Below are 24,866 nucleotides of genomic sequence, written 5' to 3' on the forward strand. Positions count from 1 at the left end.
TATTGTTCTTCCCAAAGTAGTTGATCCACATGATAGCATCACCATCGAGATTATCGAGATTCACGAATCGTGAATGCACATGAAATCTCACTCCAACGACGTTTGGATACTCTTGCGTCGATCAAGGGCATCGTGTCTTTTGGAAGCCAGCTCTTAGATGAGACAGCATAGAAATCGTGAATTCAAGATTCGTGATTGCGATTTTTGTCTCTTAAGAAGAATCTCTCTGCTTCCAAAGTCTGGTATACTATATACGCACTATCCCTCGTTTAGGGAAAGTCGCCCTTGTAGCTCAGTGGTAGAGCGTCAGTCTTGTACTTAGGCACCAAAGCAGTGTCTTTGCCTGCTCCTTTGATAATAAACTGAAGGTCATTCGTTCAAACCGGGTCTGGGGCATTTCTTTTTGCAGCGTTTTAAATCGTTTTTGGCCGTATAGTTTCTCTCGTACCTCACGATTGCAGAAAAAACATCAGGAATGTGAATCACGGAATGAGGCTTCAAGCGGTTTCTACAACAACTAATTTTTAAAAAAAAAAAGTAGAAAAACGAATTTCTCCACTTTGTTCGACTGGTTGGCATCTCGTAACCACCAACGAACGTCTTGAGAGCGCTTCCACTTGACGTTCGTGATTGCTTCTGTCCCATCACTCACCTGCATCCGCATCCGCATCCACAGTGGCTGCAGCCCGGGTCGCAATGTCGGACTCGAGCTCTTCGTCCTCGTGGCTATCGACGCTCTCCTCGAGCAACGGCAGGAGCGCGCTGCTTCTCGGCTCGATTGCTGTCGGCTCTTCGATCGCAACAGCCGCTGCCATCTTGGGCACGCAACGCATCACACGGCGTAAGAAGCGTCAGGATCTGTTGGACACTGTGACAAAGTCGGCCAATGCGCAGGGAACGGATCGCTTGCAACGTTTCGATCTCAACCGCGATGAAGCCTCATCCTCCGCCGACGGAGGCACACCGCGCTACCTCTCGGGTCTTCAGAGCAACACGCTTCGGCCAGCATCGCACTTGCGCAATTCAACCAGCTTCTACTCGTCCAGCAACATGCCGCAATCCCCCGCTACGCCGTCGCGTGCCGATGCGATGGGTCTGCACGATCCGCGCAAGCGTGTACCGTCGGTTGAGCAGTGGGACGAGAGCCTAATCCGCGAGCAGCTCTCTCGCAATTACAGCTTCCTGGGTGAAGAGGGCATGACCGCGATCCGTAACTCGTTTGTCATTGTCGTTGGCGCCGGAGGTGTTGGATCTTGGGCTGCGCTCATGCTCCTCCGCTCGGGTGTCTCCAAGCTTCGACTCATTGACTTCGACCAGGTCTCACTCTCTTCGCTCAACCGTCATGCCTGTGCTACACTCGAAGACGTCGGTCGACCCAAGGTGGTGTGCTGTGCGGAAAAGTTTGCACAGATCGCTCCTTGGGCAAAACTCGAGGCGTGGGTAGAGCTATTTCGTGGTGATGAAGCGGAACGTCTGCTCGGAGGCAACCCAACTTATGTGGTGGATGCAATCGACAACATCGATACCAAGGTCGACTTGCTGCGCTTCTGCGCCGAACGCAAGATCAAGGTCATCAGTTCGATGGGTGCTGGTGCCAAGAGCGATCCGAGCCGTATCCAGATCTCCGACATTAGCGTCACATCCGAGGACCCGCTCGCACGCAGTGTGCGTCGTCGCTTGCGAGCGCTAGGTCTGCCACCGATCCCACCAAAGGAGATCGAGGACAAGGCAAAACGGGAGGCGGAAAAGCTGGAAAAGGCGCAAGCACAACCACCACGTCACTCAAACCATGCCGGTAAGACGAAAATCGGAGGCAAGCAGAACAAGTTGGATGCACCTTTGACCGGCGTCGATCTCGACCGCACTCCGATGAAAGCGGGCACAAGCGACGAGCTCGGTCGAAGAGCAGCCAACGGCAACACTAGCAGCGGCTCTTGTTCGCCAGCGAATGACAGATTCAGCGGGTCCTTGCAGCCTCGTCAGCCACGCAAGCTGGCGTATTCGGCTTCGCCGCTTGCCTCCCGAAGCGCAAGTTCGACCGATTTGACCTGCTTGAACACATCCAACGATAGCACCATGTCGAATGCAGCATCCATGTCTAGCTCAAGGTGCGTGTCTGCAGCTGAGCCTCAAGCACCACGACACAGTCGACGAGCGAGTAGTGTTTCCTCGTTTGGTTCGGGAGCGTATGCGACGCCCATGACGACTCCTTCCGACGAGATGGCAGCACTACTACCGGATGAGGACGATCACGAGACGAGCTTTCGACCACTCGATGAGCGAGATGGCGCTGAGCACGACGATACGGCGCACGCCAACTTGGACTCGCTCGCATCGTCACGGACACTTGTCGATCGACGTACATCTCAAAGCAGCGCATCGGCTTCCGACGCCACAGCTGTCGATCTAGCGGCTCACACTGCACCACGCACCAAGATCACCGACTCGTTGCGCACTCGCGTCTCGGAAGTAGAGCATCTCTCACGCTCTCCATCCGCGTCATCCCCTGCACTCTCACGTTCAAGCTCGTTCAAGCGATCGCTACCATCTACACCTCGCATCGGCAAAACCGAGACGGACGAAGACGAGTTTAGCGAACCGACATTCTTCATCCCGTGCGTCTACTCTACCGAAAAATCCGATACACGTCTTCTTCCTTTGGACCAAGACGAATTTGAAAAGGGCAATGTGGACGAGTTGGCGGCGTTGGAGGATTTTCGAGTTCGGATCTTGCCCGTTCTGGGGCCGTTGCCTGCGATGTTCGGGTTAGCGGTGGCTACGTTCATCATCTGCGAGATTGGAGGACAGAAGATGGAGCCGTTAGCGTTCAAGGGACGACGAAAGCTGTATGAGAAGCTCTTCCACGATTTGAGTGTCAGCGAAGCGCGTCATCCGTTGGCTGGATCCCAAGTGGACTCTCAAGATGCACAAAACACAGGCCCTAGACACCACATCCCATTCAGCATCAACGACATTGCGTACCTGTTCGAAGAGGTCTTCAGAGGCAGGAGTATCGTCCCACCGTTCGAGAGCTTGTCCGGCGCTCAGCTGCACAGGTGGGACTCGACTCTCCCGCTGAGTTTTCAAAACGTAGCCCTCTTCTCCAGATCCCAGGCTAAAGTACACGAGTCCGAGGTTTTGAAAAAGGGAAGAAGCCCAGTCGAGGTCTGGGGCGCAGACGCCGCTCATATGATCAAAAGGAGAATGGCTAGCGAACGCCGAAGCGGCTTCTTCCGCTTTTAAACGTCTGCACAATGTACATACTCGATCCAATTCACGATCAACACACAAGCCATTCGTGATTGGCTTGCACGTTGGGTTTGACGTGGTGGAAGCATGTCTAATCTACAAGTGGAACCCAAAGTGCGAGCCGAGGCGGCGTGCAGCTGACATGTTGCGTGTCAAGTTGGGTAGCATGTGTGTTGGTTCACATATCGGTGATGCAACCATGCGAAGCATCGGCAACGTTACGAACGAACTTGAGCAGGTGGCCCGATTTCGGTTTGAGCGGTAGAGGCTTCCACGACTCTCTTCGGGACTCGAGATCGGCAGCGGATACACCGACAAGCTCCAACGTGTTGGTCTCGGCATCGATGCTGATCACATCACCATCCTTTACGAGGCCGATCGGACCTCCGACCTGTGCCTCGGGAACGACGTGACCGATGACGAAACCGTGACTTCCACCGGAGAACCGACCGTCGGTCAAACAGGCTACATCCTGCCCAAGACCAGCGCCCATGATCAAACTGGTAGGTTTGAGCATCTCGGGCATACCAGGTCCACCCTTAGGACCCTTGTAGCGCAACACGATCACTGTCTTTTCACCCTTCTTGATCTCGCCCTTTTCAACGGCGCCAACCATGGCATCTTCGGTGTCAAAGACGCGCGCTTTACCTGTGAATCGCAGACCCTCTTTTCCAGTGATCTTGGCGACGGCGCCACCAGGCGCAAGATTGCCCTTGAGGATTCGAATGTGGCCGGTGCTCTTGAGAGGCTTGTCGATCGGTCGGAGCACGTCTTGGCCTGCAGGCAGTTTGCCGCGCTCGTGCGTCCATCGGTCGACGTTCTCGGCAAGCGTTCGACCGGTGACGGTCATGTGTTCACCCTTCATCAGCTTGTTCTCGATGCAGTACTGAATAATCGTCGGGATACCGCCGAGTTTCGAGTGAACATCTTCCATCACGTACTTGCCCGACGGCTTGAGGTCGGCAAGGAATGGAGTCACGTCGGCGATGCGCTGGAAGTCGTCAATGCTGAGCTCGATGCCGACCGAGTGAGCGACAGCAATCAGATGTAAGACTGCATTCGTGCTGCCTCCGAGAACCATGGTGAGAGCGATCGCATCTTCGAAGGCGGATCGCGTCATGATGTCGCGCGGCTTGATGTCCTTTTCGAGGACGAGGCGCATGGCGGCTCCCATATTTTCGGCTTCGGCGATCTTTTCAGGGTATTCTGCCGGGAACGACGAGCTACCTGGGAGCGTCATGCCGAGAGCCTCGGCGCATGAAGCCATGGTGTTGGCGGTGTACATGCCACCGCACGCACCGGGACCGGGACAGGCGTTGCGGACGGTGTCATAGCGAATCTTTTCAGCAGCCGGAGAGCCTCCGTTGGCGAGGTACTGGCCGTACGACTGGAAAGCAGAGACAATGTCGAGCGTGCCCTCGACGCTAGCACATCCACCGGGACGGATCGTTCCGCCGTAGAGCATGATTCCGGGACGATTCAGACGGCCGAGAGCCATCAGCACACCAGGCATGTTCTTGTCGCAACCGGGAATCACCACACAGCCATCAAGCCAATGACCACCGCAAGCCGATTCCACCGAGTCAGCGATCAGATCACGCGACGGGAGCGAGTACGACATGGCGTCTGTACCCATCGAGATACCATCCGAAACACCGACAGATCCAAACTGATAACCGGTGAGACCGGCTTGCTGCACCGACTTTTTGACGCGCTGCGAGATGGCGAGCAGGTGCGCGTTGCATGGGTTGCCCTCGTACCAAATCGAGCCGATACCAACCATAGCACGCGTGAGGTCCTCGTCCGACTGGATGCCGTCGGTGGCGTAGAGCATGGCTTGCGATGCTCCCTGATCCTTGGGCCGGGTGATGATACGCGAGTACTTGTTTAGAGCGCCCGGCGGAGCGCGCTCTGTGTTGAGAGCGGCTGAGGAGGTGTGGAGAGCGCGGCGGGAGGCGAGGCCGCCGCGCAGGACGCAACGTGCTGAGGGACTGAGGGCGGATCGCAGCATGGCTGAATGGTATCAGGGTGATGCTGTGATGGTGACCGAATGAAGCTCGAGAAGAAGAGGTGATTCCGAGAAAGAGGTTGATTATTCACATTCGTGATTTCTTCCAAATCATGAATCGTGAATCACGAATGTGACACCGTGACTGTGACACCCAAGCAACGAATCACGACTCGTAAATTCAGCAACTGCTCAACGCTGACTCTGTGACTGCTGCCGAGTCACTCTTGGCTTGAGTCAGGCTAAAAAGACGGGCAATTTCCAGTCAAGTTCAGCTTTAGCTTGAGATTATGCGGAGAGCTGTCGGTGGGGGGTTTTTTTTTTTTTCTTCATGGGCCAATAGCGGCACTCCAATTTCGAGCTTTGCAAACAGGAAACGGGAAAAATCAAGACATGTTAGTTTTTGTTTCTCATTACTTTATGAAAGCATACACGACAAAAAAAGCACGCAAGTCGTGAGTGAGCGAGTCACGAGCGTGCGTGTGTGTGTGTTGGTCGCGCCTTTGGGGAACAGGCATTCACAGATTCGCGATTTACAATTTTAGTGGCCATGCTGGCTGCCTCTTTATCACTCTGCCTCCTGAAAATCGTGACAGACACATCGAGCGGGGTTCCGGAGCCAAACACAGCTTGAACCCTGAGTCGTGAGTCTGAGTCTCGTGGCAAGGTTCGCTCCTCCTCAATGATCTTGATCACCGTCCTCCATCCAGCTTTCTCGCCCTTCTCAATTGTCAAGATTCGCCCATAGCTCAAGGCACCTCCAAACTTCCCTCTCAAGTGGCTGCACACGAAGACCCAGCTTTGAGCGCTACCACAATTGTCATTCGCACGATGAGGTTTCAACGCTCAAGTATTCTCCAATGCCTAGCACTGGTATTAGTAACCCTCTGTGCCACAGTCTTGGCCCAGAACACGGTCGCATCAACACAGGCAGCTGCTAGCGGCAATGCGCCTGCATCCAGCGGACGTGGTAAGTATTTACTTGTGCAACAGACAGAATGAGGCTCACTAGAGCACGCTTGCTGACCCTTGTTTGGCTTCCTTGCTTCACGTGGACCACGATTCCGTCTTGCAGCTGCTGCCACTCCATCAGCATCTGGTCCAGCCATAGCATCTGGCACTGGCTCAAGAAGCGGCAACGTCACTGCCACCGTTTCATCCAACTCGACCAACATTACTACTACGACTAGCACCACACCCACCACATTCCCTATCGCTTCTGTCCCCACCACGGGCTACTTGGCAGGTACAGCAGCTGCTCCCGCTCCAGGAGGCGCATCTGGCGCTCAGGGAACCGCTGCAGTGGGTCCCGACGATAATCACATTGTCAGCGCTGCTCAGATGCTCGGCGCGCCGTTCGCGGCTGTCTCGGCGAGCATATTGGCGCTCGGCGTCGGTGTTTGGGTTCTGCTCTGAGAGCAGACACGAGAAAGAAAGAGACAAACGTGTGCAGAGTCACATGGCGATCGAGCTTTCTCGCACGCATGCTAGATTGGCTGCAGCAGCTGTATACGAAGGGAGCGCAACCTGGCCCGGCTTACCCACGCTCCATCAAAGCTTGAAAGCTCGCAGTCAAGTCTTGACCGATATATTATGACATGCCACTCTCTTCTCTTTAGAGATTCTTATCTCTCAGACTCTGGCCCCCTGCCTTTGAATTGTGCCTCTACACGATGAACTCGGGTTTTGATATCGCATGTCTCTGGCAGCATTGGACAATTTTCTTTGATTCGATTCGACGTGTGGAACTGGCTTACTGTGTGATTACTTGAGGGACACTATTGCTTCTCTACAGCGACTGTGGAAGCGTCGATACATACAATTATGAGGACGAGGGTGTGTAACGCCGCGCTCTGAAGAGATTGCCGGAGGGACGTCGAGAGAGAGCCTTACTGAAGCGGAAGATGGTCGAAAAATTCAACCAGACAAATGGTTAAGATGAATCACGAATGCATGCAGCTCAAACAGGCTTCGCAAAATAAGTTGGCGTGGCGCGCGAATTCATGAGCCTGCGGTGTCACTGGGCGCGTGTTCCGGTTTGGAACCAACTTGGTGCTTCTCAGCTTGCACCTCTCGCATCTCGACACTAGCAGCCATGGTAAGCGTCTCACTGTACGAGAGTTGGGTGTTGCGCGTGACGTTGAAAGCTGACGTTGTGACTTGGTCTGGTTGCTGCGTTTGGTTGGCAGGCTCGAGGAAGCGCAAAAAAGACGGCGTCCGGCAATGCGTTTCTGCTGAGACTGCTTCGGAATGGGTTCCTGGCGACCAACACGATCTACCTGCTCGTACGATTCTGGCTGTTGCGATCGAGCGTCACGAAGCGCATCGTGTTTGGATACGTTGCCTCCGAGGCTGTTGCGGTGTCGCTGTGGTGGACGCTCCAGAGCATGGCGGCGCAGGGAAACGATCTGCAGCAGAGCGGTCTGACGCAGTACATGTTCGACGTCATCTACGTCACTTGGTTCGTTCAATTGGCTTCACTGGTTTGGTCCAAATTGTGGTATCTTTATCTCATCGTAAGTGCTCGTGATTCGCGAAGCGGGTGGTCGCATCGAGCTAGTGCTGAACGAGGTTGGGTGAACTGTGCGTCTTTGCATGCCAACAGATTCCGGGTTATGCGGCCTACGTGATCTACCAGAAGATTCTGCTTCCATATCTGTTCCGCGGTCAGAGTCCATTTGGTTCGATCCAGCGCCTGCTCGGCGCATCCGGCAGCGCTGCAGCTGGCGCCACCGTCAACGCCCAACAGCAGCCGACAGAGACAATGTCGAAGCGTCAGCAGAAGCTTCAGGCTCGTGCGGCAAAGGGCGACGCTCGAGTACAGATCCGCAAGCATTGACAGATAGCGTCACGAAAAATCTCACTCACCAATCGAATTCGGCTCGTCCGTCGTGCACGCTGGACACGCCAGAAAGCAAACAAGACCGACAATCACGAGTGTACCATGGCAACCGTGAATCCTGGAAGCGTGGACTGTGAAGCGCGAAATGCACACGCTTGGTGTGACGATACGATCCAATGCACCGCGCAAGCGCAACTTGAACTGCGTGACGCTTGTATGTAGGGCGCACTTGGCCGTCGCATAGCTGGCGTGCGACGGCTGCTCGCATTCGTGATTCGAGGCCAAGACTTGGCCGTACGCTTGCAGCCACGCGTGAGGGCGAGTGACGCGCACATGTCGATTTCATCTGAAGCGGATTCGAGCGTAGCAGCGAGCGGTGGCTGATGGCTCGATCATTAGAGTACGCTGTTGCGCGGCGCGAGTGCGGCGCATCCGAAGCTGCACGTCTGTGATTGTGCCGGTGCGACAAGGCGAGACACGCTTCGTGTGGGTAGGCCGATGGCGCGGACGCGTTGATGAAATCATGAATCCAATCACCAATCGTGCGTGGTGGCCATCGTCTGTGATTTCTCGAGGGTGGGTCAGATGGTCGTTGGCGCTGATTCATCGGTGCGGTTGTAACGCACAGCCACTCTGCGTGGGGCTCGCAAGCCGCGCGTGCGAAAACATCGAGCGCGCACCGCGGCTGTCAACGGATATAAAGGCTGGCACGAGCCTCACGATGCGCCATTGGCGCGCCTCACGAAGCGGACAAACGTATAAGGCTCCCCCTGTTCACCCTCTCTGCTTTGACGTTCAACCAGACAGTCGTATCTTGCGCTGTCTGTCTCTGGGCTCGCCTACTCGAATTGTGAGTCACAGTGTCATCACACGTGTCGCGAGTTCAGCGCGAGACTTTGTAGCCCTACTAACCCACCAAACCACGCGCTGTATCGCTCGTCGTGCGCAGACACGATGCTCGTCCAGACCACTGGAAACATGCGGCTAAGCCTGGCGCTGATGGTTGTGCTCAGCGTTGCATCTTGCACTGTGATGGCTGCACCGTTCGAGCGCGCGTACTCGGCGGTCGTGCTCAAGCTCAACGACGGCCGTACCGCACAATGCATCTTGCCAACCGCACCCTGGCTCTCGCGCAACCAGGCCGACATGGTCTCATCGCATCTGGTCGCAAGCGGCAAAATGGCATGCAAATCTGCACAAGAACACGCTTCCCACGACGGTAAAACGCTCCACTGCGAGGCTGGTCAGCTCGGCTCCACCGACGACGCTATCACCACCCTGAAATCTGCCTGCCACCAACACCATGGCACTCATGCCGTGGTCTGATGCGCTTGCAAACGTGTCCTAATCACGATGCATACTCTTATTTCACACACTTGGCTTTCAATCGCAATCGATTCAATTGACACCTGCTCACCGCGTGACTCCCTTGGCACCAGCCAGAGCAGCCGCACTCGCCGTTTGCCCCTTATACACCTTCCTGTTCGCATCATGCTGCACATCCTCCTTGGTAAAGTAATGCTTGGCCACCTCCAAGAGCCATTCTGGCCTGATCTGCATCACCTGGCGCATGAAGTTCTTGCTAGTCTCTACCAGTTCGAAGAAGCACAAGAACGGCGGTTGCGGAATGTGCTTATACAGACAGCTGGATGGATGGATATGGATCGTAGTGTTCTGTTTGATAGTCCTGTACGCCTCGCCGCCTTTCTGGATGCGCGCAGTGTTCATAAAGTAGCCGGCAAGAATCGAACGTTGGATCCCTGAAATGTCGGATGGATCCGCGTTGGATTCCGGTGTCAGCTCGACACGTTCGCACAGCTGTGAGAGTTGATCGCGAACATCGCGGACGCGCGCGAGCACCTTGGGCTGCACAAAGTTGTCGATGCAGAATTGATGGTCGTAGTTACTGTGTACCCATTGCTCCCATACGTTGAGCAGCGTCAAGTGGTCACCGCCCGGCTGCACAAACGCGGCACGTGCGCGATCCGCATGCATTTTCTTGTCCTTCGGTCGAAAGAAGAGCGCCGAAGACTCGGACAGCATCGACACGATCGAAACCACCTCTTCTGTGCACCGGTACGTCTCACTCGCCAGAATCGCCTTGGACAGCTGCGGATCCACCGGAAACTCGGCCATCCTACGTCCGAGCTTGGTCAACTCTCCCTTGTCGTTAAGCGCACCGAGCGCGTACAACAGCTCGAACGAGCGCATCAGCGTATCCGACGGCGGCGGATCGAGAAAGTCAAAGTTGAGCAGATCATTGATACCGAGCGACTTGAGTAGCAGCACTACATTCGCCAAATTGGTTCGTTGGATCTCGGGCGTCGTGTTCTCCTCCATCTCGTTACGGAATGCCCACTTGGTAAATAGACGGAAACACTTGCCAGCACCCACGCGGCCTGCGCGACCAGCACGCTGATTCGCCGACGCGCGCGAACACGCCACCACCGTCAGCGACGACATGCCCGTTCGCGCATTGTACGAGTTCTGCTTGACAAACCCCGGATCAATCACAAACACCACCCCGTCAATCGTGATCGACGTCTCGGCAATGTTGGTCGCCAACACTACCTTCCTAGCCCCCTCGGGTGTCGGCTCGAAAATCTTGGCCTGCATCTCACTCGGCAAGTTGGCGTAGATCGGACAAATAATCAGCTCGGCGATCTTGTTGCCCAACGCACGGCTCGTCTCCTGAAGATTCTCCATGGCAGCATCGATCTCGTCTTGGCCCGTCAAGAACACGAGAATGTCACCGCGCGGCTGTGTCGTGTGAATCTGAAACACGGTCGTGATGGCTGCGTGCAGATAATTCGCCTCGGGCTGCGGCGTGTAGTGGATGTCGACGGGATACCTTCGTCCAGGCACGTCGAAGATCGGAGCATCGTCGAAGAACTCGGAAAATTTTTCAGCATCCAGTGTAGCACTCGAAATGAGCAGCTTCAGGTCGGGTCGAAAGCGCGCAATATCCTTGACTAGACCGAATAGCACATCCGTGCTCAGCGTCCGTTCGTGCGCTTCGTCAATGATGATTGCCGAGTACGAGCTCAGGTCGGGTTCCGTCAGAAATTCGCGAAGAAGCATGCCGTCGGTCATGTACTTGATCACCGTATCGTCCGACGTGCAGTCCTCGAAACGAATGCTGTAGCCACACTCGCGACCGAGACGGACGCCCATCTCTTCGGCCACACGTGCTGCAACGCTCATCGCGGCAACACGACGTGGTTGCGTGCATCCGACCTTCTTTCCGTTCTTCGTGTAGCCGGCTTCGTGCAAGAATTGCGGCAGCTGCGTCGTCTTTCCTGAGCCTGTTTCGCCGACGACGATGAGCACCTGGTACTCGTCGATAGCATCGAGCAGTTCTTGTCGGAGCGCGTAGACAGGCAGCGATTTGCGCGTGGCCTGAATCTTGGCTGCCTTTGTCTCTGCCTCGTCGATCTGTTGTTGCAGCAGTTTGTCTTTGGCGCTCATGGCGTTGTTAGAGATGCCGGCCATTTGCGACTCGACAACAAATTGAATTGTCTGGCTCTCGTCAAAGACATAGTCGTATTGCTCCACAAGCTCCTTGGATGCTTCGTTGGACGGCTCGGCGACGTAGCGCGAGCGATTGATCTGCTCTTTTTCGAACTGTTCGGCGTCAGTAACGTGCGTCTGCTGGGCGAGTCGTTCGGAACGTGCATCATTGTAACGCTGATAGAGGGCTTGCTCCTTTTTGGCTGTGTCGAGTTTGCCTTTTTCGGTAATGTAGTCTTCCGGCATCATGTATCCAGTATCGCCATCATCTATGCGCGCTCGTTCTTCTGCCAGACGCAGCACCTCTTTCTTGTACTCGAGATCTCGCTCTTCGCGTTTGGTCATCTTTAGACCACGGAAAAAGCGCTCCTCGTCCTGAATTTCTAGCCGCAGGAGTTGCATGCGTTGTTGCGCGCGTTTGGCGAGGTAATCTTGCCTTGATCGGTCGCGCAGGCTGGGCATGGCTGCGGAACGTGCGTCGTCGTCTTCTGCCAGTAGGCGACGCGCGGCAGCTTCTGGGTTGAGACGAGCAGTGGTGCGATCTTCGACGACGTTGCGGGTGCTGGTTTTGTCCTTGTCGCGCATGCGTCTTGCAAATTCATCCCTCTCGGCAAGGTCCTTGAGACGGGCACGCTCGCGCGAGTCTTGGTCTGATCCGGGTGCATCGTTGCGCGGACTAGGAGATTTGGATCGTCGCTGGTCAACACTTGGTGATCGCGACCTTGGATGTGGTTCTCGATCGACCAGGCCGATTTCCTGCTTCTTCTTCTTCTTCTTTTCAGGTTTGATGGCGAGCTCCTCCTGCCCATTTTCCTCATCCAGAATTAGTCCGTAGCGCTTCTTGCTGCTTTTGGCGCTTGTCTTGGCACGATCGGTCGACGAGGTCGGCGCTGGTCGCGCGTTGCTCTGACTGGCGCGAGGCACTCGTCTGTAGAGCTCGTCGGCAAACGTGCGCGCCTCGTCCGTGGAAGGTAGTCCGAGAGAGGTGAGGCTCTGGAACAAGTCAGTTGGCGTGGATGCTGAGGATGCAGAAACTTGGATAAAGTCGATGATCGAGGATTGTGAGAGCCCGAAAAAACGCATGCTATTGTCGCTAATCCAGCGACGCAGCTCGGAATCCGACGCCATGTCGGACACACAGAGCCGAGCACTTCGGCCACTTTGAGACGAGCAGACACAGCTAGCTCAACCACGTCTCCATGCAGCGAACGCCCAAATGGGCGTAAAAGTAAGGTGTCGATGGGAGCAGCTTAGGAGAAGGTCCAAGATGCGACTCAGCTCTGTTCAGTATTTTTTACCAAGCTCGGAACGCGGAATTCAGATCGTGGATTGGATCCTGCCTTGTGGAAAAATTCACGACTCACTATGCTCTCGGATGCCCACATTCACTAGACCTCATCGATGATAGTGGAGAGCAGAATGGTGCTTTGCAGAGTGACGAGCTACAGTACAGGGTCGCGGAACATGTGGGCGTATCTAGACGAGGTTCCAGCCTTCGTCGTTCGTTTGCTTGCGGGGCTTCTTGCCAGATTCGCCGCGCGTCGAGTCGGTCGGAGTGAGATTGCCAACGCCAACCTCGACACCATTGAAAATGACAGCACCGGGACCGACTTTGGCCGGCACAGGCTCGGCTCCCGTCAAGTGAAAAACAGGACTGGCGTTAGAATAGTCGGGCTTCGCCTTGGAGGCATCACGCCCACGTTGACGCAGAAAGTCGAGCGAGGGAGGAGGCTGGGCAGGCATTGCCGAGCTACTGCGTTTGCCCGCATCAACTCGTTGCTTCTGAAGACTACTGATGGCATTAGGCTGGCCGGCTTGTCTGGTCAAAGTCGAGTCTGAATGCCGTGGCGTCTGTTGCGAAGGCGTCCGGTTAGATGACGGCGACTGCAAATTCGGCTTGCGGGTCATCGTGGAAGGATCCTTGATGTCGAACACCGAAGCTGCCGCTTCGCCGACATCAACATAACTTTGCTCAAGAATCTTGGGCGTCTTGCTAGGCTTTGAAGACGATGCCTTTTCCATTTCGACTTTGGCGGACTTGGTGGAACCGCGCTTGTAGCTGTCGGCTGTTGCGTTGTTTGGCTCCAAAATCTGAGCGAGCTGCTCATAGTCCAGGCCAGGTAATCTCAGATCCTGGATGCTCGAAGGACGGATATGATTAGCGTGCGCAAAACGACCAAGTTCGGCTTGCTGCATGACCTTGGTCAAAATTTCAAGAGGATTTGCTGCAGCTGCGACGAGGTCGAGCCGGATTCCCTGTTTGGCAGCGAGGTAGGCAACGTTGTAGGAGAACATGACGAGAGCCGAGACAAACGACTTGGCAGCTTGCTCCGGCTTGGATTTGAAGCCTGTACGCGGGTTAGTGTCGGAACGTCGATTCTGGTCTGCCTCAGCATGCGTGGGAGTTGTGTTGTATGTCGGCTTGGAAGGCTGCGCCGAGGTGGACGACAGGCCCCATGGCAGGCTCGTGCTGGAAGGGAGGTGGATATACGACTCGATCGTGGACAGAGTCGACGCTCCGAGACCATAGGTAGACTCTGCAAGATTATTGAGCTTGGAAGGACGTGAGGCGGCCGTGTGGGTGGCGGTGAGGTAGGTATATGCACTTGATGAGAGATGAAGCGTCTTTGCGCTCGAGCCTCCGCCGCCATCCCAGAGTGGGTCAGGACAAATGGCCAGGCGGCCCTTGTGCTGCTCGATGGAAAAGGGGAGAGCAATTCCGAGATATGCGGCAACGAGTTGAAGCAAGTTGGCAGCATACGTGACAGCACCGTTGACAGCTTCGCGAGGGTATCGACGTGCTTCGCTGGGCAAAGGTAGCGGGAGCGAGGCGATCGACCAGTTGCTGGACGAGGCTGATGCAGAGGCGCTGGCGGAAGAGGGCTTGGATTGGCGAGCATCGGAGACTGTGTCGCGTTGTGGAGTCCGAATGGTGAGAGCAGACGAGGACGAGCTACTCTGGAGTCCAAATGCGCCCGGAATGTATTTCTCCGAGAGTCGACTGATGCGCTGCGCCACCGAGCCACTGGCAGAAAGGTCGAGTTGCCGCGTTCTGAGCAAAAGGGGCGGCTTGAATGACGGCGTGTCAGGAGGAGATACAGTGAAGATGGAGAAGGCTTGTCGGGCGAGGTAGGCTCTCGTGACTGCCAGTTGCGTAGACACAGCGTGAGCCTCGGTCTTGAGTGCTGCGAGGTCAAGTCGAGCGCGTGTGAGAATGGCGCCTAGCTGGTGATCAGTCGATTGGGACGTGGGCACAAGGGCAGCGTCGCTATGATCGTCAGATTGGCGTTCGTAGTGGGTATAGACATCGGTATAGACCAGAGGGAGGTCGATGTGATCAGCAGCTGGATGAGTGAGCCAGCGAGACTTGGCTGCGATGCGTGAGCGTTGAGCAGCAGAGGCGGGAGCAGCTGCCGAAGAGCCTTCGAGTGCAGACCAGGCTTTGGCGAGATTCTGCTTGCGTAGGGCAATATGCGCCACTTTCTCTTTGAGCACTTCTTGACCCTGGAGATGGGCAAGTTGCGATTCAGAGATGCACCTGTGAACGGTTTGTACGCGTTCGATGATGGCGGACCGGCGTGCACGTAGCTGTATCAGCGAATATAGATCGAGTAGATCGGGTTTGGCGTCTGACGAAGTGGTGGATGATTGTTCTGCAGCGTTGGATTCAAATGGATCTGGAAGTGCATTCTCGTTGATGGTCTGCATGGGCCCAGTCGACGGCGAAGGCTGGGACGAAGATGAGAAAGTAGCGCGTACAGCTTCAGTATTGGGATGGGGGAACAACAGATGGTTGACACAAGCTTTGGCCTTGTCGCGAGTGAGAGAAAGCCTACGCATCTCGGTGTGGTGCGCTTCGATTCTGGAAGTGAGGCATGAGTCACAATAGAAGCGAGTGTCTATCCGATGACAATGTTGACAGGCAGGCGGATCCAAGGCGGTAGCAGGAGGCAATTGGGACGTCGCCGAGGGTAGTGTGGGAGCAGTGACGACATGCTTGAGCTTGGAGCGCATAGACGTCGGTGAACGATGAGAAGGAAGAGGAGTCTTTGCGCCGGTGCTGAACTTGAGCCTGGTTGGTGAAGAAGCGCCGATGGAATGACGAGATGGAGGATGCTTAGGCCGCGATGGCTTTGCTGTCGAGGTGGATGCCATTTTGATCTGTGCGGGCCGAGTGTTGGTAGGGGGTCGTGGTGGGGCGTGGGTGAGCCTAGGCAAAGGCAGGTATCGAGTTGGATGGGTCACATGTCTTGGGATAGCTGGATCAAGTACGAAGCTGTGATCGGCTCGCTTGATCGAGATGACAAGTGTTGATCACTTTGGCAGCTGAGTTGAGTGCATTGTTGACAAGACAGCGCACGAGTCGTGATGCTATGATGGCGTGAAGGATACCAAGTTTGGCACGTTTGATCTGCTCACTCATCCACGATCGCCATTCATCATTGCACAGGCACAGGCACAGACTGGGCTGAGTTCCGTGGTTGATTCGTGATTGATACGCGATCACGTGGATACGTGGTACAAGATTCACGATTCACGATTCACGATTGTTAATATTGTGAATGTACTCTTTGGACCCTGCACCAGCCAGCTTCGTGTTCACTTACGGAGTCTAAATCGGGGTCGCTGGACCCCGATGCGCGTCGGAGAGATTTCCTCCACAAGCGCAGTCCGAGTTGTGAGTGGTTTGTCTGTGCACATTTCTCTCTGGCACAGCTACTCACGACTGACAGTCACGAGTGTGAGTGACGAGTGTCAGCGTCGTCTGTCGTTGGTCTCATCAATCATCATCTCTGCCACCATCACCTCACGATCAACAACACACAACATGGCTGCTGAAAATGCACCAATGGAGCTCGACTCTCCAAGCACAAAGCAACCTCGTTTCCAGGTCAAGAAGGTAGGCCACTGTGTTAAATGAAATCTCCTGTTTCACCAACGACTGACCCAAATCGTCTTGCTAATCGTCTTTGCCTGTACATTCGCAGTGGAACGCCGTCTGTCTGTGGTCATGGGACATTCAGGTTGAAGACGTACGTATTGCGGCAGTATAATGTTTCACAGGCTCCGCGCAGCGCTTGCTGCTAGTAGTGCAATGCCAAACTGACGCAATTGGATGTTGGGATGTTGCTGTTGACCTTGCTCTTGATCGCTTGCCACATCAGTGTGCCATCTGCAGAAACCACATTATGGATCTTTGTAGGCTTTCTTCTCGTACCTCTCTCTCAGCTGCTTCGAAGATCACTTGCTTACACTTGCTGTTTGCTGCCGCGTGCACCTCGCCTTGTGAACACATCAGGCATCGAATGCCAGGCCAACCAGGGCTCTGCTACTACGGAAGAATGCACCGTCGCTTGGGGTCAATGCAACGTGGGTATTCGTCTCTCAGCCCACCATGCCAAAGCGCTACGTCTGACCCCTCCTTGTTCTTCTCTTTTGCACTGCTCAACGTGGTCCAGCATGCTTTCCACTTCCACTGCATTTCACGATGGCTCAAGACACGTCAGGTATGCCCGCTCGACAACAGAGATTGGGAACTGCAGAAGTACGTCACGTTGATCTGCCTCCTCTTTGCAAGCTTTAATTCGCTCGCACCGTTCATCCTGACACGTCTTGCTCTTATTCTTCTCGCCCCTGCCCACTCCAACAGGTACGGTCGTTGAGCTACTCGTAGGCTGCTTCGAAACTGCCACCGCATTTGTACACTAGCATCTCTACCCGCGGTCACACATGAATCGCTTTTGGCTTTCTCATTCGGCTGTGCATACATCGACGCTTTCTACCTGTGACATTCGATCGCCCCGAGTCGCGAGTCGCGAGTCGCCGCAGCAAGCGTTGAATCAGACCAACATTGAAAGTGGGAGTAATGTAGTGACACTTAGCGAATCGAAGAGGGGCGAGCTGGTCAGAGTGCGGAAATGCGCATGAGGCGAACACAGCCGTCCTCGGAAGCGGAAGCTAGAATAGCGTCGTCCTGGTCGTCGAGCACGGGAGGACGAAAGGCGAGCTGGTTGATCTGTTCGGCAGCGATATCAGCCAACTTGAGTGTGGTCGACCATTCGTTAAGCGGTTGCTGATTGGAGTCGAATTTGCGCTGAAGAATCTCGACCTGGCCATCCTCGTTGCCGACCGCAATCACCAAATCCGCTCCGAATGTAACCGACGTAACGGCTTCGTTGAATTTGATCGTCTGTAACAAATCAAACGGCTTCTCGCGCGCCTGTTTGAGCTGTAACTCAAAGATCTTGATCGTCTTGTCTCTGGACGCCGTAGCAAACACATAGGGTCGCGAAACGTCGGTTGACCATGCGCAATCCCAGATGATTCTCGCATGTGACCGCTCTCCCGTAAACGGCACAAATCGCACCTGAGCGGTACCTGCCTGTGTCACCTTTTCAAACATCCTCCAGCTTCGATCTCTGGAACAAGTAAGCACGAAGCGCGAGTCCAGGCTCCACTGAATGCGCGTGATACTGAGCGAATGACCTTGGAGCACCGCACACTCTCTCCAATTTTCATCACGATCATGTATGCGAACCACTGCGTGATCTTGACTGGTCGCTTTGCAGCACGAAGCAACAAATCGCCCGCCGCCAGCCGTCCGCCCGCCATCTACTGGGTTGGGCGGGTTAGCGCTGACCCAGAGCATCTCGTATCCGTGTCCATACAGCTTTTCTAGCTCGGGCCACAGCGTCTCGACAGACAGCTGCTCTTCGCAAGGTGGCTGACGCAGCATAGCTGAGAGCGATTCCTTGGCAGATCCGATCGGCTGTCCACTGGCTGAAGGCGCTTCTTCGATTGTGGATCCTTCATACACCGCGCGGTTCGACAGCCCCAAGGGCGGAACACTAGCCCCAACAGGACGCACCGCGATGTTGTCATCTTTGGTCTGATCCACAGTGTCGTCTTGACGCCTCGCTGATAAACGAAGCTGATGGGACACTCGATGTCGTTTTGTTGCCTCCAAAGCTTGAACGCGACGTGCGCCCTGCGCAACCAGCCATTTGCGGATGGCGGTGCTTCCAATCTTGCTCTCAGCCAACGCCTTTGCGTCGCCCTTGAGCTCAGTCTGACCTTGGCTGCCAACAACGCCAATCACCCAGTTCTCCACCGATGCAAGTCCGTTCTCCTTCCTTTTGCCATCGATGAACTCAGCCCCAGAAAGCGTCTCGTCAGTGACGACGAGCGCTTGCAGATTGGCTTCGGTAGCTGCAGGTCCAGCTACATCTTCAAGCTTGACCACCTGCTGGTCGAGTTCAGTGAAAGGTAGGCGGACGAGGCCGATAAATGCATTGACAGCAGCGATACGCTCGTCAATAGGCTCGAGTACGGCAGCGTCGGATTTCTTGGTGAGCATGGCATCATCGGTGACACCAACAATGATCTTTTGCTCGGCGATAAGCGATGCCATGGTGAGGAGGATCTTGTGTCCAACGTGTAGATGATCAAACGTGCCACCAAGCGCAACGACAGGGTAGCATTTCAGGCCCTTGCCATCATCCTGACCCACAGCTTCGGTGCGTCCCTGCAGGCCGACATCAGATTCGATCGTGCGGACATCGACGCCAATATTCTGCCACCTTGTCGTCGAATCCGGGTCGAGGCTGGCATCCACAAGTACTTGTGCGTCCGGGCTGTAGAGTCGACGGGCAACACGTTCAAGGGAAGCCTCCGGAACGAGCAAGACGGTGATGTTGACGAGCATCAGACCGCGCTGAACGGCGACGCTCCACGCCTGAGCGTAGAGCCACTTGAGATAGAGTTCGATTTGTTTGAAGCTGAGATGGTCAAAGGGTCTTTGAAAGAGGGAAGACGACACGATGGCCGTCACAGAATCACTTTGCCGGTTGCAGTATCGCTGTACTGTTTGCTTGATGAGATCGCCGTGTCTCTCTGCCGATGCGAGAAGACCGAATCGCGGATTGACTGAGAGGTGGAGAAGGGTGTCTTGTCCTGCAACAGGACGAGATGCTGCTCGCGACTCGGCTTCAGAGCCAAGCGTAGCACAATGGAGACCGCTTTTGCCTGCCGTGCCGACGAATCCACGCGGAGCAGCAAAGACCCTCAAAACCTTTTCGTCAGCCGCCGACACGAAGTTGAGTCGATCAAGCCAAGAGACGGAATGCAGATCGTAGCCATGGGATTGAGGGCGCGCAACCTCGTGCCAGGTAGCATTGTGTGAATCGAGGCTGTGTGCGTTCTTGCGCATGGGCCGTGCATGGAGGCGTGTGGTCTGATCGTCGGAACAGCTGAGCAGGTACTCGCCGCATGGCTCCCAAGCAAGGGATCTGGCTGCGGCAAAGTGGCCAGTGACGGGGTCGGCGACTTGCCATCGAGGACTTGTCGATGTCGCTTCGTGGCGAGCAAGTGTCCAGATGTGTGCGGAGCCTCCCCAGCCGTGCGCAAGGACTGCAGAGGCGGGTTGCTGGATGTCGGAAGTGGCAGAAGGCGACGACCAAGGCTGCCAGAGAGCGCCAAAGAAGCCAAGGTTGCTTGCACCGCCAACCTCACCAAAGCGCTGAGAGGGCATCCAGATAGAAGAGGCGAGATGAAGCGAAGAGGGACAGCTTGTGCGGCGCGCGCCTCCGGTAGAGAGGAGTGTTGAATCGAAAGCGGGGAAGGGAGATGTTGAAGCAGGTTCAGGGAGATGCGCGGAAGGCGTCCACAGGATGAGACTGTTATCTGCCGAAGATGAGAGGAGTGCAGCAGGCTGCGCAGGCTGCGCAGGCTGGCCTGTGGCGGTGGAAATAGCTGGATGCCAGCGCACGCCAGTGACCCAGTTGTCGTGCCCGACCAGCAAAGCATCAAAGGTGATTGCCCAGGATTGCTGAGTACCGTCTGCGCATGTAAGGAAGAATGGGTGAGCACGAGTCGAGATCTCTCCAGCCTTTGTGCTGCGATCAGACTCGATCTTGGCAACCATCTGCTCAAAGTCGTCGTCTTGGGTCGGAGAGGAGGATCGCAGCTGTTGCGTTGATGATGTTGGCTCGTTTTGGCTTATGGGTGCAAGCTTCCATAGCCTGACGCTGGCATCTTGGGAGCCAGTGGCGAGCATAACAGTGGCGACACGCTCTCGATCATCGGCGATGGTGAAGGTGTTGCAGAGATCGAGGGACTTGACCCAGTCCTCGTGACCTTCTAGGGAGAGCTTGTGTTGAAACTCGAGCTGGTGAGCAGCATCAGTAGTTGGTGAAGCGGCATTTGAGGAGGCGTAAATGTCGATTTTGTTGGTGGTTGTGGCGAGTGCCATGAGCAGATGAGGTGCGGTACTGGATGGCAACGGTAAAATGGAAAGATCGAGCGGAAATCGACCTTTGAGGTCGATCGTCTGCACCAGCATCGGTGGTCGAGAAGGGTCGTCCAACAGCAGCCATACCTTGATCAAGCCATCCGAAGCACCTGATACAAATATTGAGCCTGCTTGGAATGAATCGTCAAAAGCTCTGATAACTCCGATGGCAGAGATGGAGCCTTGATGTGCTGCTTTGATGGTGTGTAGCCTTGTCCAACCGTGCGTCTCTCGAAACGCCCAGACACCGAGGCTTCCTTGGGCAGAGCCGGCTACGATGCACGGATGGGACGAAATGGCATTCAATTGAGCAAACTTGAGCGAGGTGATGGGATCGGAAAAGCCCGTAGCGAGGAGCTGCGTGACGCCCGGGGAAGAGGCATGACCAGGCTTGTCCCAAATGGCAATCGACTTGTTGGCAGCGTATGCGATGATGCTGTGAGGAGCGTTGGCCCAGTCGGCGATGTGGTTGGCACGATTGAACGCCGCCGATATGTACAAGTTAGATGCATGCGGTGTCATGCTGCGCTATCAGAGATGCCAAAGGGCGGTCGATCGTGGTGGGTGTCAAGCAGGTCGGTGGCTTGAGCGACATCCACATTCGCAATGATTCACGATTCGTGATTCGTGATTCGTGATTCGTGATTCGTGATTCGTGATTCGTGATTCGTGATTCTCCAAGAAAAGAAAAGGACCAAAAATAAAAGGAAAGTGGAAAGCTTATTCACGATTTTGTCTTTGGCTGGTCGCTGCGGTTGTGCACTGTTGTGAGTGACATGCGAAATAACGTTAGATTGAAAATATATATTGTATATAACTATACAGTATAACACCACCACCAACGAAATCAACAAGCGTCAAGCTACCAACGTGCAAGGCACAGGGTCCAACGACACCTCCTCCACTTTCTACCGTCACGCGTTGGTCGTCGTTTCAGCCATCGGTGGTCGCTCGACCTAGACACAGACTTTTAGGGAACCTGTACGGCCTCGTGCGTTGGTCAATCAGGACAAAGGTGTGCCCAAGAGTGATGGCAGAAGACCGTGCAGAGGTGCAGCTGTCGATCATATCGCCCACGGGCTACACAGCGTCTACTTGTGGCTACTGCACTGCTCCCGGCTCCGGCAAGCGAAGCCAACACAAATCCGCAAAGTCATACGGCATCTGGGCGCACCGTCTCTCGCCATACCATTACCAGAGTCTCATCGACCGAGGATGGAGAAGATCAGGCCAGTACATATACAAGCCGGATCTGCTCAGAAGCTGTTGTGCACAGATGCCGATTCGACTGGAAGCTCGCAACTACAAACCTAGCAAGAGCCACAGGCGTGCTTTGACCAATCTGCTGTTTCGAGTACGTCAAACCAAGCTCAAGCCGGCCAAGTGGAAGGGAAGGTGGAGTATCTCACGAGATTGGGACATAGAACAACGTTGGAATGAGATCACACCCTTCAACGCATCACAGAGCGATGCTTCGACGTCGTCGTTGGCATGGGCGGACTCGGTCGCAGGACCGATCACTCGTAAGCTTCAAGTTCGTCTTGCTCTGGCTGCTACCTCTGACGAAAAATACCAACTTTTTCGCAAATATCAGGCCAAGATTCATGGTGAATCTGAACATGATATCAGCGATGAACCAGGCTTTCGTCGCTTCTTGGTGGATACGAGCCTTGTCTTGACTTGGCCTTCCACGGGCAAGCCGCTCACGCGCTCCGAACAAGTGGAATGGCGAGCCAAGAGCTTTGATCCAGCCTGCTTGCCCGACCAACTTGCGTATGGCTGCTACCACCAAGAATACCGATTGGAGGAGAAACTCATCGCCGTCGGTGTGCTTGACATCCTACCAAATTGCGTCAGCAGTGTCTATGTGTTCTACGACCCAGAGTACAGCGATTGGGAGCTGGGCAAGGTCTCGGCGCTGCAAGAGATTGGCTTGACCTTGCGCCTCAGTCGGCTCAAAGCCATGTCCAAGGTCGCACATTACTACATGGGCTTCTACATCCACACGTGCCAAAAGATGAAGTACAAGGCAATGTATCGTCCCAGTCAGGTGCTCGATTGTGACAGCAATACGTGGCACAACTTGACTGATGTCACCAAGGCTTTGGACGCGAAGCGGTTTTTCGATTGGTCGGATGACCAATCTCGGTCTCAAAAGCACGATGGCTCACCTGACCAAACATTGGACTCTGACGCAGAGCAGGAGCAGGAAGAACATGTGGTTCGCCTGCCGACACGGCCACGTCCACCACCAGGCATGCTCGATGCTACTGCAATCCTGAAAGCTCTCGAGCAGACATTGCATGGCGCCTGCACTGCCAACGAGCCTGACGTAGGCTGGGATCTGTTACAGCATGCCATGGTCTTGGAAGTCGAGAGGCAGGCAGAGGGTATCAAACCGCTCTTGATATCCAACGTTTTGCGCGACCATGCGCAGAGCCGCCGGGAAAGTAAGAGTAACAAAGATGCCGAGCTGGTACAAGTGGTCGAGTGTGTGGCGGCCCTGGCGAGTGCACAACTAGTGGCCGAGACGATTTTGTTCATCTGAAGTCGCTGGAGTACAGCAGTCAAACATGAGCTGTGGAATTGTGTTGAGTGCAAGCGCATTAAGAAAAGCTGGAAGGGATGATGATACAATTGTGAACGAGGATGAATGATGTGATGCGCGGTTGAAAGAAGAGATCAGGTCGACATGGCTTGGGGTGCGCTGCTCTGCTTGTCAAGCTCGGCCCTCAAAGCCTTGCTAAAGTCGTCTTCGACGGTGTCGTCGTCCCACGAGTCTTGCCAGAGGTGGTCGCCTGTGCTGGCCGAAGAGGCACCCATGGTGAGGCCGACACCAGCGCCGAGTGCATTGGAAGTGGCCGCAGTCAAGTGGGAGAGATCGGTCTCTGCATCGTTCCAGTCTGTTGAAGTGGATGATGGGATGGGATGAGTGAAAAGAGGATCAGGAGGTCAACGGTTGTGCACTTGTTGATCCGACACCGTGGACAATGACGACAACTCGACTTACCTTGCTCATCAAACTCTTCAAACTCATCGTCTTCGTCGAGCGCGCCAAGAGATGGGAGTGACGATTTGTTGTCTTCGGTCGGTTTTGAAGACTGCGCCTCTGGCTTGATAGATTGTGAGTTGGAGCTGGTGGCCGACATACTGGCTGAGGATGCGAGCGCTTGCAGGCTGTGCGGTTGTGTGGCAAGTCTAGCGAAGCGGCTGGACAGAGTTGAGAGTGAGTCGTGTAGCAATCCTAGTTGCAAGAGCACAAGGAGATCAAACGGTCGCTGGCTTGCCGACAATGGTGGGTGGTGGACTGATTTGGTGAGAACCAAGTGAGTCACGAGGGTGCGTACTCCCACTAAGTCGTCAGTCGTAAGTCGTGAGTCGTGAGTGTTGCTTCCAAAAAGTGGAGAGGTGAGTTTGCGGGCGGGCGGATGACGGCGAATCACGAATTATACGTGATAAATCGTGAAGGGTAACGTGCACACGCGTCCCGATCACGATTTTTCTCGTTGTTAGACGGCGACAATCAACATGAAAATCGACATTCGTGATTGTGCCCGTGCCCCTGCCGCAAATTCGACACCAACTTGAATCGTGAATCACGAATGATGGTCCGTGAACGCGAAGAAACACGAACACCGAAGGACTGACTCGCTCTCCTACCCTTGTCGACTCAGCGACTGTCAAGCTTTACCTCTTTACCTCTCTCGGCCGCAGTGAATAGGACGCCCAAGTCCAAGCTCTTTGCGCACATGACACTTTGAATATGTAAAGTGAGTACTGTACAAGTGTTGCAAAGTCACCGTCTGAGTGGTCATGGGGATCCTCTGAATTCCACGTAGCACACTCGTCACTAGATTCACAATCGTGAAGAACTGAAGCATCGCGTTGCAAGCCGCAGCCATAGCAACCACGAAATGCATATGACTTGGCCAACCACATAACAGTCGCGGGTCAGTCAGAGTCCTCGC

The 24,866-nt window shown here is 54.9% G+C and overlaps 11 protein-coding genes and 1 non-coding gene across 12 annotated transcripts; 7 read left to right on the forward strand and 5 right to left on the reverse strand.

Annotated features, from left to right (window-relative positions):
• Nucleotides 1-281: 281 nt before the first annotated feature.
• UMAG_16090 lies at nt 282-396 on the forward strand. The gene is made up of 2 exons: nt 282-317; nt 361-396. It is a non-coding gene; the product is annotated as a tRNA-Thr (tRNA).
• Nucleotides 397-696: 300 nt separating this feature from the next.
• UMAG_05739 (uncharacterized protein) lies at nt 697-3,243 on the forward strand (the record flags this gene model as incomplete). The annotated part of the gene is made up of 1 exon (XM_011393180.1): nt 697-3,243. The coding sequence occupies one exon, from the start codon at nt 697-699 to the stop codon at nt 3,241-3,243; it is 2,547 nt and encodes an 848-aa protein (XP_011391482.1).
• Nucleotides 3,244-3,427: 184 nt separating this feature from the next.
• UMAG_05740 (putative dihydroxy-acid dehydratase ILV3) lies at nt 3,428-5,260 on the reverse strand (the record flags this gene model as incomplete). Its single annotated transcript, XM_011393181.1, has 1 exon — nt 3,428-5,260. The coding sequence occupies one exon, from the start codon at nt 5,258-5,260 to the stop codon at nt 3,428-3,430; it is 1,833 nt and encodes a 610-aa protein (XP_011391483.1).
• Nucleotides 5,261-6,088: 828 nt separating this feature from the next.
• On the forward strand, nt 6,089-6,673 carry UMAG_05741 (uncharacterized protein; the record flags this gene model as incomplete). The annotated part of the gene is made up of 2 exons (XM_011393182.1): nt 6,089-6,227; nt 6,333-6,673. 2 exons carry the CDS (start codon nt 6,089-6,091, stop codon nt 6,671-6,673), a joined length of 480 nt encoding a protein of 159 aa, XP_011391484.1.
• A 679-nt stretch (nt 6,674-7,352) lies between these two features.
• On the forward strand, nt 7,353-8,096 carry UMAG_05742 (uncharacterized protein; the record flags this gene model as incomplete). Its single annotated transcript, XM_011393183.1, has 3 exons — nt 7,353-7,355; nt 7,447-7,773; nt 7,863-8,096. 3 exons carry the CDS (start codon nt 7,353-7,355, stop codon nt 8,094-8,096), a joined length of 564 nt encoding a protein of 187 aa, XP_011391485.1.
• Nucleotides 8,097-9,053: 957 nt separating this feature from the next.
• UMAG_12313 (uncharacterized protein) lies at nt 9,054-9,425 on the forward strand (the record flags this gene model as incomplete). Its single annotated transcript, XM_011393277.1, has 1 exon — nt 9,054-9,425. The coding sequence occupies one exon, from the start codon at nt 9,054-9,056 to the stop codon at nt 9,423-9,425; it is 372 nt and encodes a 123-aa protein (XP_011391579.1).
• An 87-nt stretch (nt 9,426-9,512) lies between these two features.
• UMAG_10915 (putative DEAH-box RNA-dependent ATPase) lies at nt 9,513-12,737 on the reverse strand (the record flags this gene model as incomplete). The annotated part of the gene is made up of 1 exon (XM_011393247.1): nt 9,513-12,737. The coding sequence occupies one exon, from the start codon at nt 12,735-12,737 to the stop codon at nt 9,513-9,515; it is 3,225 nt and encodes a 1,074-aa protein (XP_011391549.1).
• Nucleotides 12,738-13,085: 348 nt separating this feature from the next.
• Nucleotides 13,086-15,764, reverse strand: UMAG_10916 (uncharacterized protein; the record flags this gene model as incomplete). Its single annotated transcript, XM_011393248.1, has 1 exon — nt 13,086-15,764. The coding sequence occupies one exon, from the start codon at nt 15,762-15,764 to the stop codon at nt 13,086-13,088; it is 2,679 nt and encodes an 892-aa protein (XP_011391550.1).
• A 673-nt stretch (nt 15,765-16,437) lies between these two features.
• UMAG_10917 (putative RING-box protein 1) lies at nt 16,438-17,272 on the forward strand (the record flags this gene model as incomplete). Its single annotated transcript, XM_011393249.1, has 6 exons — nt 16,438-16,509; nt 16,598-16,642; nt 16,775-16,808; nt 16,909-16,979; nt 17,069-17,154; nt 17,260-17,272. The coding sequence occupies 6 exons, from the start codon at nt 16,438-16,440 to the stop codon at nt 17,270-17,272; spliced, it is 321 nt and encodes a 106-aa protein (XP_011391551.1).
• Nucleotides 17,273-17,514: 242 nt separating this feature from the next.
• UMAG_05745 (uncharacterized protein) lies at nt 17,515-21,420 on the reverse strand (the record flags this gene model as incomplete). The annotated part of the gene is made up of 1 exon (XM_011393184.1): nt 17,515-21,420. The coding sequence occupies one exon, from the start codon at nt 21,418-21,420 to the stop codon at nt 17,515-17,517; it is 3,906 nt and encodes a 1,301-aa protein (XP_011391486.1).
• A 508-nt stretch (nt 21,421-21,928) lies between these two features.
• Nucleotides 21,929-23,446, forward strand: UMAG_05746 (uncharacterized protein; the record flags this gene model as incomplete). Its single annotated transcript, XM_011393185.1, has 1 exon — nt 21,929-23,446. One exon carries the CDS (start codon nt 21,929-21,931, stop codon nt 23,444-23,446), a length of 1,518 nt encoding a protein of 505 aa, XP_011391487.1.
• A 134-nt stretch (nt 23,447-23,580) lies between these two features.
• On the reverse strand, nt 23,581-24,047 carry UMAG_10918 (Brh2-interacting protein Dss1; the record flags this gene model as incomplete). Its single annotated transcript, XM_011393250.1, has 2 exons — nt 23,581-23,801; nt 23,909-24,047. The coding sequence occupies 2 exons, from the start codon at nt 24,045-24,047 to the stop codon at nt 23,581-23,583; spliced, it is 360 nt and encodes a 119-aa protein (XP_011391552.1).
• Between the last annotated feature and the right edge of the window lie 819 nt (nt 24,048-24,866).

The sequence above is a fragment of the Mycosarcoma maydis genome, chromosome 16 (assembly GCF_000328475.2).
Source record: "Mycosarcoma maydis chromosome 16, whole genome shotgun sequence".
In the NCBI taxonomy this organism is placed as follows: domain Eukaryota; kingdom Fungi; phylum Basidiomycota; class Ustilaginomycetes; order Ustilaginales; genus Mycosarcoma; species Mycosarcoma maydis.